General features: G+C 37.3%; 1 protein-coding gene across 1 annotated transcript in view; it reads right to left on the minus strand.

Annotated features, from left to right (window-relative positions):
• Positions 1–4,453: 4,453 nt before the first annotated feature.
• pde6a (phosphodiesterase 6A) overlaps positions 4,454–12,806 on the minus strand; it is a 37,622-nt gene continuing 29,269 nt past the window's right edge. The window contains exons 17-22 of the mRNA XM_002936704.4: positions 11,094–11,201; positions 10,843–10,906; positions 10,126–10,200; positions 8,810–8,893; positions 6,772–6,928; positions 4,454–5,451 (exon numbers count right to left, since the gene is read on the minus strand). Coding sequence (XP_002936750.3) covers positions 5,366–5,451; positions 6,772–6,928; positions 8,810–8,893; positions 10,126–10,200; positions 10,843–10,906; positions 11,094–11,201 — 574 coding nt within the window. The 3' untranslated portion in view covers positions 4,454–5,365. The remainder of the gene's footprint in view (positions 5,452–6,771; positions 6,929–8,809; positions 8,894–10,125; positions 10,201–10,842; positions 10,907–11,093; positions 11,202–12,806) is intronic.

The following is a 12,806-nucleotide window of genomic DNA, read 5'->3' on the forward strand; positions in this document are numbered from 1 at the left end:
CGCGTGACAAAATAATAGCCGCGGGCGGCAAATTTTTTTTGTCGCACGACATTTTCGCCGTTTCGCAGATCTTTTGAAAGATTCGCGAATTTTTCGGCGAAGCGAAACGGAACAGATTCGCTCATCACTAGTGAAGAAGCCTGGAGTAGTGCAATTTTATTGAGAGGCTGCAATAAAGAGTTGCAGTAGTCAATATATCATACAATAAGAAACTGAATTCTGGTCACATCTTGTGGTTTTGGAAAAAATTTCTTAGGTGAAAGTAAGCATCATTTAGTTTTTCATTGGCTATAACAGGGATCCCCAACCTTTCTTACTTATGAGCCACAGTCAAATGTAAAAAGACTTGGAGAGCAACACAGGCACCATAAAAGTTCATGGAGGTGCCAAATAAGGGCTGTGATTGGCTATTAGGCAGCCTCTATGCACACTATCAGCTTACAGGGGGCTTTATTTGGTAGTAGATCTTGTTTTTATTCAACCAAAATTTGCCCCCAAGTCAGGAATTAACAAAAAACTACCTGGTTTGGGGGAACTGAGAGCAACATCCAAGGGGTTGGTGAGTCACATGTTGCCCCTGAGCCACTGGTTTGGGATCACTGGGTTATAAGTAATGAAGCAGATGCAGGACTGAATTTCAGTTTGACAAAACCACACTCTAATCCTTAAACGCCCTTTCCAGGACCTCTGCCTATAAAGCCTTCCACCAAAGCCAGTACAGGTATGGGATCCCTTAAATCAAAATCATCTCTCATAGTCCATTTTAACAAAATCTTGGAACTTCGAACGTAAAGTGATTTCCTTTTTCTCTGTAAATAATTTTTATTATTTCTTTAGACTTGAAGTATGGCAATCCAAATTATGGAAAAATCCCTTATCAGGAAAACCCCAGGTCCCAAGCATTTTGGATAACAAGTCTCATACCTGTACTTGCCAGTACCTATGGTCTTTACCCAATATGTATTTTTTTTTTTTATTTAATTTATAATTTGTATTGAAATGTTATCAAAGTTACAAAGTGAGTAAGAACAAGCAAAAAGAGAAAAGAATAGAACATGTTAGCATTTTGGTAATAGTTAGGTAAAGCTGTTCAGAACATGATGTGGTTAATAGAATGAATCTCTGAGCATTGGAAATGATAGCTGGTGGGGTATGCTGCCATTCCGTGAGGAAGGTTGATCACATGCTTAGTAAAGAAACAATTCCAGGGGTGGAAGCTTATCCTCTTAGTTCCCATATGGACAAAATATGAAGATAGTGGGCTGTTTTGTATTGTAGGAAAGATTCTAGACTCAGAGTCTATTATCATTAACTTTTATTAGGATTTAGGCAATGGTTGCGTGGCTGTGGATTTCCATTTAGAAGCTATTGCTAAGCGTGTCATGACTATTTGATTAAAACGCCTGGGTGTGCTTGTGAGTTTTGTCAAAAGCTTTGCCCAGCAGAAAGGTTGGTATATCTTTAGGGACTGGGGAGCCTAAAGGTAACTCAGTAAGTTGGTTATTTCTGTCCATAGTGGTTGGATGAGTGCCCAGTCCCAAAATACGTGCCTTGTGCACCACAGTTTCTCCAGCAACTTGGTGGACAGTTCAAGAATAATTTGTGGAGTTTGTCGGGGGTTTGGTATCAGAACACCAGGAGTTTGTAAATGTTTTCTTTTTGCCTTAAGAAGGCCACCATCTTTTTGACATTGGCCCAAATGGATTCACTGGCCAACTGAGAAATAGGCTCCAGTAAAACAGGGTTCCATTTAATAATGTAGGGGTGATGGGGGAATTGGTCAGGAACCAAATGTAGATTATTGATCTCTTCTCAGACAACTGCTGCATTCCCACATAAGTTTTAATTAAGGGCCCCAAAACATTTGTAAGTTGACCTATTCTACCAAGGTATATTAAAGATTGCTCATTAATTATGGTCTTACTGGGCCCTCTACACTCCTGAGCCCCCCTGCACCCGTGGGGTCTGCTTGCTCTGTAGCCACGCCCCTGCATTATGGGAACTGTTGGCTATGTAGTCAAAGCAAGCAGTGGAGAGATCAGCAAAGGACAGATTCTGGTTCAGTGATAATTAAAATGAAAAATCATATTAAAATCAAGTAAATAAATGTTCGCCTTTAGAGCCTAATGAATGTTTACTATAAAAAATCCATTCAGTCAGCCAATAAATTAGAAAGCGTATAACATTAAATTCACTTCACACTTCTATTATTTTTTAATTTAATCCAATATCTTGGTTACAAAAAATCAGACTAAGACTTTCATTTGTCAAGTTATACATTTTATTAGTTTGAAAAACACTTGGTTAGAATATGACAGCCTTACAGAGGTTCCCTACATGTATATACAATGATACTAAACACCCTACTGATGGGAATTCCCAAAGCACAAGACATATTGACAATGTTTTTAAATATAATCTGGAAAACTACATTTACACAGATTAGTAGTAATTTGAATTCACAATCACATTTGCTTTTCTTGATCAAATCACAAGCAGACAATGATTTCTCCTTAGTCACCATTTATCTATCCATCAGCCTTAAGGTGGCCATACACAGGTAGATTTTAGCTGCCGATTCTGGTCCTTCAGACCGATGTGTCAGCTAATCTGTGTATGGGCACCCCCATGGGCCTACCCAATCACATCTGGCTTAAAATTGGCCAGATCTTGATCGGGCAGGTTTGATCAGGGACCACATTGGCTCATTGATGTGGTCCTTGGTCCAACATTGCCTGTGCCCACATTTGTAAGTTGATCCTTTGGCCCTATTGGATTAGCCAGATATCTGGGCATATTGGGAGAAGATCCACTTGTTTGGTGACCTCACCAAATGAGCAAATCTTCCCATGTATGGCCACCTTTAGTGTACTCTGAGTCTTGTCCAGAGCTACAGCTGCCCTGAAATACAGACCTCACTGCCTACCATAGGTAGTTTGCACACTCCCATAGGGAATAATGAGAAGCAACCATATTTTTGGTGCTTGGTGAGCAGTTGGGTCTATATTTTCTGGATGCTTTAGCACCAAACATACAGAAACATGGACAAAATGAATGCCATTCCCAAGATACTGCTGGGAATAGCTCTTCTGCATTAAAAATGTAATCTTGAGCTGTACATATTGCTTTATGGACCACTGCAAAGCAAGAGTAATGGCTGTTATTCCTTTAATATTTGCATAGATATAATGTGCTAGATTTACAAAAGGGTGAAATAGTCACAGCAGTTTTTTCTAAATATTTATTTAAACATGTAAATCGCTTATTAACAGGAGCTGCAACTTTGTACAAGTGCATTTACCTATAACGCACCTTTGTTTTCATCCAACACTACTCCAGTGATGAAAGATACTTGCTGATTGGTTGCTATTAATTATTATTCTAGTATATTACTAATAAAATGGATGAATTCAACTTTTACAACAAATTTAATAATTGTATATCACTTCTTTTTCTCTTTATTATAAAAAGGCTCTTGTATGGGGTCAATTACTCTTTACAAGTACATTAGAGGGGATAATAGACAGATAGCAGGGGATCTTTTTCCCATAAAAACAATCAGCGCACCAGAGGCCACCATTTTAGATTAGAAGAACGGAGCTTCCATTTGAAGCAGCGTAGGTGGTTTTTCACGGTGAGGGCAGTGAGGTTGGGGAATGCCCTTCCTAGTGATGTTGTAATGGCAGATTCTGTTAATGCCTTTAAGAGGGGCCTGGATGAGTTCTTGAACATGTATAATATACAAGGCTACTGGGATACTAAAATCTACAGATATTGGTATATATGGTTTATGTATGTGAGTGTATACATGTGTGCACTGGGGTTCATGTAGAGAGGATCAACTTAATGGACTTTGGTCTTTTTTCAACCCAACTTAACTATGTAACTATATGAAATGCACCGAAGGACCCAGTAAATTAGTATTTTTGTTCAGAAAATGTGTTCTAAAAATGCAGAGAAAAATAAAAACTGTGTTCGTAAGCATAAAAATTATGTCTGAGGACATAATAATGATAATAGTAAAAATAAATATTGTAAAATAGTCAGCTCCTTATTTTTCATAGTGGACTTTGAGAGAGAGTGGTTCTAAAGGCTATGAACAGATCATCTTAAATACTAGATAAAAGTTGGCACCTACCATTGGTAATACAACCACTTCTGAAATGTCCATGCTGCAAGGCTGAGATCAGTACTGAATTCAAGCTCATGTTGCATGACTGCTTAGACGCAGTGATCCCCAACCAGTGGCTCATGAGCTACAAGTTGCTCCCAAACCCTTGGATGTTGCTCCCAGTGGCCTCAAAGCAGGTGCTTGTTTTTGAATTCATGGTTTGGAGGCAAGTTCTGGTTGCATAAAAAACAGGTGTACTGTCAAAAAGACCTCCAGTAGGCTGCCAGTCCATATAGGGGCTACCAAATAACCAATAATGGCCCTATATTTTTATGTTTGTGCTGCTCTCCAACTTTTTTTACATTTGAGTGCAGCTCACAGGTAAAAAAAAAAAGGTTGGGGATCCCTGGTTTAGAGACCGGGGTCTCAATCTGTAGCATGTATGGTGCTGGTTACTAATCAGACATGCACCATGTGGCTTTTATAAGTGGTTGGTATTAAATGGACAATATGGCATTTCTAATTCTTTGCTTATCTGGGGGAATATTGGATAAATCACCTGCATTATCAGGTTTGTATGCCTTTATCTAAAAGATTACTGCTGTATATTAGAATTTCTATGTTGCCATGTTGTTTCCAGTCACAAATATACATCCATTCTCTGATAATTTCTTGAGACTTTTCTACATACAAATGTTTGGAGGTAGGTAACATAGGAGACCACAATCCAACCTGAGCTATTCATGATACAGGACTTGGGCAGATCTCTGAAAAGGATTGCTGTTATGACTATATATTTGCACAATAAGAATCAACCTATTCAATGACTAACCCTAGAAGTAAATATACATTAGACATTTCAGTGATCCATGGTAACAACAAATTCATTTCGTTCATGACTATATTGAGGCTGCCATTAAGTTCTGATATAAGCATATTACAATGTACATTATAACTAGAACATTTATATTGCAATTTATTAGCATTTTCCTGTGCTCCATTGGTGGCTTGGTAGTTCAGCTATTTCCAAATGAAACTACATAGTCTATCATATATACTAGTATTTCATTACTGTAAAATAAAAGTATTGGACATTTGGGTGACATATATTTTTAATTCTTTGTACACACATTGCAAAAATATATAATAAAAGATTGAAAGAGGAACACAGTACTTCACTATCCTCATTTATTCCCATAAGTGCCCTAACAAGAATGATTAAAAAAATAATAGTAATAAAAAATATTTACAGCCTTATAAGATAGAACAACTTTTGGACTGTGGTGCTGCTTCGGTAACTGGGACGTTTCCTCCATTTTCTCTCACTGTAGGTTGTGGAACTAAAAAAGTAGAAAGACAGTGTTTTGATGTTTATAGTAGTGTTTTATTCTTATTCATAAACAATAGATAATAATTTTGCAGGCAGATAATTGGTGCCAGTTTGGCCATTATTGGCCTATTGGTCCTTATGGCATTCAGGTTACCTAATCAACATCTGATTAAGCTTATTTCATTGGCCAGCTGGCCACACTGGATGGACTATGTGACCAAATTCTTGCTACAAAACATGGCATTTGGATCAAGCCAATATAGTTCATGGCTATGTGGTGGAGCTAGGCCATGTAAAAACCCTACCATATGGAAACCAGGCCAAATAAATGATCTGGTTTATCAATATTACTGTGCTTGTCACTTACAGATGTTAAAGATCCAAAATGTTGTTCCTTTTGTAAAGCCAATTCAAAATATTAAACTGAAGTAATATGGTGGGGTACAGTCACTGTGTTTCTTTGGTAGAATTAGGGCTGATTTATTTGCTAGCAAGCGCTAATACAGAGGGCCCAGTTTATGAACATTGGTGCTAATTGTAAATGAACCCTAGCATAGATATGTTCTCTGGCCTTATTTCAGATTGTATTTAGTGACTTGTCTGATTCTCAATAAAGATGCCCAAAAAACTCACTGGGGACGTTGACATTTTTTCAAATATTTACAATTTATTTAAAAATATCTATTGAAGACTTCTAAAGGCATATAATTGCATACAAACAGATTAATAGTCCATAGATCTAAATTTTAAGTTGATAAATCAAATTCTGACATTGATAAATCACGCCCTTAGTGTCTTTTATTCTATAGCCCACTATGGGTTCAATGTTCATCTCTATGCTATTATGGATTACTCTACTGGTATAGATTTGTCTGTTGCTAGTAAATAAGCCTGAAACTTGTATATTATTCCAAATCAGATCACATTTTAGCTATGGGGCTTCTCTGCGCTGCACAAACTTGTCTATTGGGGTCAACTGCCAGCCTGGACTTCGGCATGAATTTCAATTGGGTCACTGTCATGTTTTGGAAAATGTGTATATGCTCCATTGTATTTTATTAAAAAATGTGCTGCCTGTTGAAAGTCTAAAAAAACTGCTTTTATAGATAAGAATTTAGGCCAAGTCAGGACCAAAGGACTCTTATATACATGTCCCCCCATGCAAGAGCTTCCATATCCCCAGCAGAGACAACTACAACAATAACATAGTCATATATTAATTATAGAAATAAAATAATGCAGTTATGCTCAGCATTCTGCACTGCATGAAATAAAGTTAGTGCTAAATTCTTATTATAAATAAGTTTAGCCTTTCCTCTATTTCTGTTACCTTGTTTTGGTGGCTGTATCCCCTCCTTTTTTTGCTTGTCCTCTTCCAGGGTTTTCATTTTTGCATCATATTCATCAGCCAATTTTTTCCACTCCTTCTTATTATTTAGAATCCCATCATACATTGGCTGTATCTCAGGATGGAACCTAGAAAATTCCTGAAAGAAAGAAAGGTTTTCATATTTAGTTGAACAACAACATGCATTTTCCAAAGTGCTTCCTCTTGCATTAAATTGTTCTCAGTAGCTCCCTACAGTGACTTTTCAGCCTCTGTTATTATTGTTTGAGAGATAGTTATAAAATCATACATAGCGTTTGTCGCATGTGCAATTTCTAGCTTCTGGGCAAGTGGCAAATGCTCAAAAATACCCTTGATTACCTTTATATTCTATGCTGGGTTACTTTTAAATGTTTTGCCAAGAATGGGTGACAAACACTATTACACAGCATAATATACAGTATATGCCCCATATTTATTATGCTGTGTAAAAAACGGAGAGAAAATTCGCCACACCTCGCCAGGCTTTGCCGTGTAAAAAACGGCGTAAAATCGGCATAATTTTTTTTTCTTCCACAGGAACTTACAGAAAATAATGGCGTAATATCCTGCGTTCAGACGGCAATCTTTTCCATTTATTTTACACATTTTTTTACTCCTTTTTTCAGCAAATTAGTTTTACACAGCATAATAAATATGCCCCTATGTCTTTCATTAACCTCAAAGAAAGTGCAAATTGCAAAACTTCCCCACACATGGGAAGGAAAAAGTAGTGAAGGTAAAATAAATGCTCCATCTCCTATTACCCTTAGGGAAGTTGTTACGACCACATCAAGAACATACAATTAGCGTGGGATAAAGGGGTGAGCTGAGAGAGGGAATTGGAGGTGAGTGAGGCCAGAGGACTAGTTATTACAAATTTAATGGCAAGTACATTGCTGGTAGATTTGTAATAGCAAAAAAGAGAAGGGGATTGATCAATGCACATTCCCTGGTCCCGTTTCATAAGTAAATTATCTATGCTAGTGCATGTATTGACAAAATTGTGATGATAAGATTGGTAAGCCACCATACCACGTCAAGGTAAACCCTGTGGTCCTGGCAATCTCTCTCTATAAAAGCTAAAAGCATGGGGGTGGACTAAGCCCTCTGACTCAAACCAGCCCCTAGGTCTTATGATCATAATTTTGTAACTAAAAACCCCTGTTTTTATCAATACATGCACTAGCATAGATAATTTACTTATGAAACGGGACCAGGGAATGTGCATTGATCAATCCCCTTCTCTTTTTGTATGCTTGTAGCTAATTTGGCCAGATCAGTCGCACTTCCATTGTATTTGTATACTCTATTTAGCCTTGGAGTGCTCCCACAACCCCCTTCTGTGTATCTGAATTTGTAATACCAGCCTCGGCCTTGGCCAGCCAGGTGGCAAACCTATTGGGGCACATTTATTAATTTTCACAGAATCACATAAACCCCTAAACAATCACAACTTAAAGCAACTGAGTTGTTTCTGCAGTTGAGGTTTTTTTTCTACTTTCTATTTTGTTACACCCAAATCTTTTTTTCCTGTGCTTTTCATATTACAAATAAAGCTGGAAAAAATGTGATCGCAGAACCCCACTCAAATAAAATCTCTGTTTGTGCAAATAAATGTGCTCTATACTGTCTGTATACAACATTATTGGCAATAATACAATAATGAACTTGTGAGATGTAAACAGCAGAACAGCCAACATCATGCCTGCCACCTCTAATGAATTTTTACACCCTACACCATGAAACAGTTCACTTGAAAATCAGATTGACTTGTAGTCTGCCATAACCATTTTAAGGGTAAATCCCACAAGACTGCAAAATTAACATGCAAATCTAAATGATTTAATCCTGTAAGTGAAGACAAGATGCTGTTTGTTCTTCGAGTCATGATTCTTCACCTAGGTTCAAACATTGTTTGGCCAGCTTATGCCAATATATAATGGGCAGTTCCTTTTCAAATGCAAGCATTACCTAACACACACAAGATATTTCTTCCTACCTTATATACAAACGTGCACACAAAGTCAATGAAACCACACTGAAGCTTAGGAAGTTCATCTGCTTTGTTCCTGTCCATCATTGGCTAAAAAAATATAAAAATAAATTAGAATGTATTTAGTAGAGTCAATAAAAAATTGTGAATAATTAAAGTGTAGAATAGTTTTAACTATGCCTCAAGTGTGTCTATAGGAGAGAACCATTGAAATATATATATTTATGTATGTATGTATGTATGTATGTATAACTTTATTTATAAAGTGCTACAAGGGTACGCAGCGCTGTACAATCTTACAAAATCCAAAATTACACACAGGAAGGACGAGTGTTATAATAAATAAATACAATAAATATATATAAATGCACAGGGAATAAGTGCCATGAGGTATGAGACACAGTAGGAAGGAGGTCCCTGCCCCGTAGAGCTTACAATCTAAGTGATCTTAGATTACAATCTATAGATGTAGTATACAATTAAAATAAATATATGATCGCAAAAAAATGCTCTTGGTACCATGTATGTATAAGATAATATGATACAAGTTTAGAAATGATAAATTGGATTACTTCAATCTGTATTATTTATACTTAGAAATCTGTAAATTGCCCTGATGGTGTCTCATGTACTGTTCATGTGGAGCAACAATGCCCCCTGGTGTTTGTCTGTAGTTATAGTACAGCTATGGATTAAGATTAGATGTCTGCCCGTGCTGCTTTAATAAAGTCTTATTCCTTTTCTAAAGAGCTATTGTTAAAGAAAACAAAATATCACTAAACAATGTTTTCCAGCACAATGCCAGTAACAGTGGTTCAGCCACTTGGCCCGAAACAAATCCAAACCCTGAAAGTCAAGGTGCATTAAAGCATGGGACAAATGACTAGAGATTTAGTTTTTCAGGCAATTACATTATTTAGGGATTTTATTTTCAAACATAAATATGCATATGCAAGTTGCATTCTACTGCATCCAAAAATGGTAGATAAGAGCTCACTGCAGAAAAACTCTTTTCTGTTCATTCCTGTGGGATTTTTAGAAGTGTATTTATCAATGGATGATATAGTTCCCCATTTTATTAATACACTTCTAAACATCCCATAGGAATGAATAGAAAGTAGGTGAGTTTTTCTGTGATGGGCTCATTTTTAGAAATCTGCCCCTATGGGTACCCCTTTAAATCTAACAGCAACTAATATAAAAAATTAAAAAACATACTATTTATAATAGTTCAAACTCATGCCAACCTTTGCTAAAGGAAAAAACCTTACATTGTTGGTAAATTACAAAGGTAATAAACAAGGACTTTTCTGTGAACTTACGATTGGGTTTTGTTGCAATACAGTCCTTTCCAAATCACCTTGTTCCCAGAATTCTGCAGCAACCAACAACGCAACCTGTGCAAGGGCAACAAAGAGATTGTGTGGTTTTGTTTCATGTATCAGCCAAAATAGTGCATTTGTTACTTTGACAATAACATAATGTTCCATCATATGTTTTGTAGATCTATGGGGGGGCAAACATTCAAACCACCACCTATCCACTTCCAATGTGAATTGACAGCAATGGCCGCAAAGTCAAGCAACAAGTGCATATTGCTCAAAAACTACTAGTGCTGAATTCTGCCTTAGCAAAAAATTTTCTGAGGGGGTCATTTATAAAGAAACTGGCAGTGACCCATGGCAACCAATCAGGTATTTGCTTTCACTGCTTAACCTGCAGCAGGATGAAAAAGGCTAATCGCTGATTGGTTGCTATAGGTTACTGCCCAGGTGCAAATGTGTCCAGTCTTTATAAATGATCCCCTCTATCTTTAGATGCTACTTGATACCACTAGGAGGGTAACCTGTAGCTAGAATGGGAGGTGGGGCAGGAAGTAGTAATTGATCTTCTTCATTAAAGCTAAAGTAATTGATGACAGATAACTGGTACAGTAACTGTATTAGATCCAAACAGAAGAGAAAGGGAGAGATAGTTGTTTGGCAAGGATAGCTAGCCAGATGATAGAAAGATACTTAATAATTAGATGAATTGTTTACCTTGCTTTGTATATCCCAGGGCTTGGCTATGGCTGAGAGATCACAAGCTGTCATCATCATTGCCCTTAAATAATAAGAAGACAAAAAAGTTCATTCTGTAATGTATGGAAATTCTTATGAACAATATAATTTTGTATTTCTTAACATAATTACTGGAACAATAAAATAATACATTACAGTTGTATTACAACAAATGACATATACAAAATGTATAATTTCAAAATTAAAGAAGAAAAAATTCAACAACCTACATGACAATTTCTTTACGGGTCTGTTCCAGCATCATATATTCTGTCCAATCTTTTTCACTTGTGAATGTTTGAGACTGGTCAACTATCTTCTGAAACATTGCCCTCTTTCTACACAAGAAATTCAAAATTGGAAATTCTTAAATTAAAACATATAAATGAACAGTTCTGTTGTATAAGTATCAGTTCACATGCTATACTGCAAGATGAAGGTTGTATAGGATTTTTAGGATTTTTGGGCACTCAAGCCCTCAACCCATACAGCCTGGTCCCTGCCCAGCACCACTGTTCACTGGTATGTATGTATGTATGTATATATGTATAACTTTATGTATAAAGCAATACAAGCATATGCAGTGCTTTACAATCTTACAATATACACAATTACACACAGGGAGGACATGTGTTCATAATAAATACAATAAATAAGTATAAATATACAGAGATTAATTGCCATGTGATATGAGACACAGTAGGAAGGAGGTCCCTACCCCATTGAGCTTACAATCTAAGTGGTTGGGTAACATACAGGCACAAATTGGAGGTCAAAATTGCACAAGGTATGGGCATTTGCCCTTAAGCACAGGACTAGTCAACATAATGTTTTAGTGCTCCAGAAGGTAGAACCTGAGTATTATTCTTATAGAGAGGGAGTGAGTGTATCCTACGAAGGAATTCAGGGCTAGAGTTCCAGAGGTAAGGAGCAGCGAAATAGAAAGTTGGGTGTGGATGGTAAAACAAGATGGAGGCTCTGAGAGGAGACACCCAGGAACATACAGGGAGACCAGTGAATAAATGTGGTGAGGAGCAGAGGAGAGAAGGGCTTTGTATGTTAGCAAAAGGATTCTGTATGCTACCCTTTACTAAACAGGCAGCCATGCTAAAGATTTGGGACTGAACTGGTTCCGATTAGAAGAGAGCAGGAGGATCTTAGCAGCAGAATTTAAGAATGATTGGAAGGGAGAGAAGTGGGAGTCTGGTAGGCCGGTTAGTAGGAGATTGCAGTAATCTAAATGGAAAAGGATTCATGTTTTAGCTGTTGTAAAAGAAAGGGGCGTATCTTGGTAATATTTTTGTGACATTAGATGAAAGGATCCAATTGCCAAGAGAACAGGACATCCACCTGAAAGATGCTGGCTGCTTATAGGACTGGTGTGGAGCCAAAATGACACTGGCTCTAGTGCTTAGTAGGAGGCATACACCATGAGTGGCTATAAAATGAGCACAGCAGCTTTTCTCCAGAGAAGCATACAGGAATGTGCCCTTACTCAGTTCACACAGGAGGGGAGGTTTGCCTGCCAAGCTATGAGATGTGCAGGAGGTTCCCAATGGCTGTTGAGAACGCAGACAATGGGGAGTTGCCTGTGAACTCCAGGGTGCTAACCCCTCAGAGCACCCCAATGAGTACACCCAAGCTATATGGGAGCAGTTGCTTTTTGGTAGAGTCATTAAGAGGACAATAACTTTTAATGAATGGTGTTAGTCAGTTAGCTAGTCTATATTTGCTTGTTAATCAAATAGGTCTCATCTACATGTTCTTTTCTGTTGTATTAGCTGCCTGCTTGTTGGTTGGGTATCCTGTATATAGTTTACAGTTAGAATTATATGTGTTATGTATTTTGTTTTCTAGTGGGAACACTAGAGGTGCATCATTCATGCATTAAATAGAGAGCCATATAAGAATTAGGTTTCCTATCTCTCTAATTTATGCCAATC

Source organism: Xenopus tropicalis, chromosome 3 (assembly GCF_000004195.4).
Source record: "Xenopus tropicalis strain Nigerian chromosome 3, UCB_Xtro_10.0, whole genome shotgun sequence".
NCBI classification, from domain to species: domain Eukaryota; kingdom Metazoa; phylum Chordata; class Amphibia; order Anura; family Pipidae; genus Xenopus; species Xenopus tropicalis.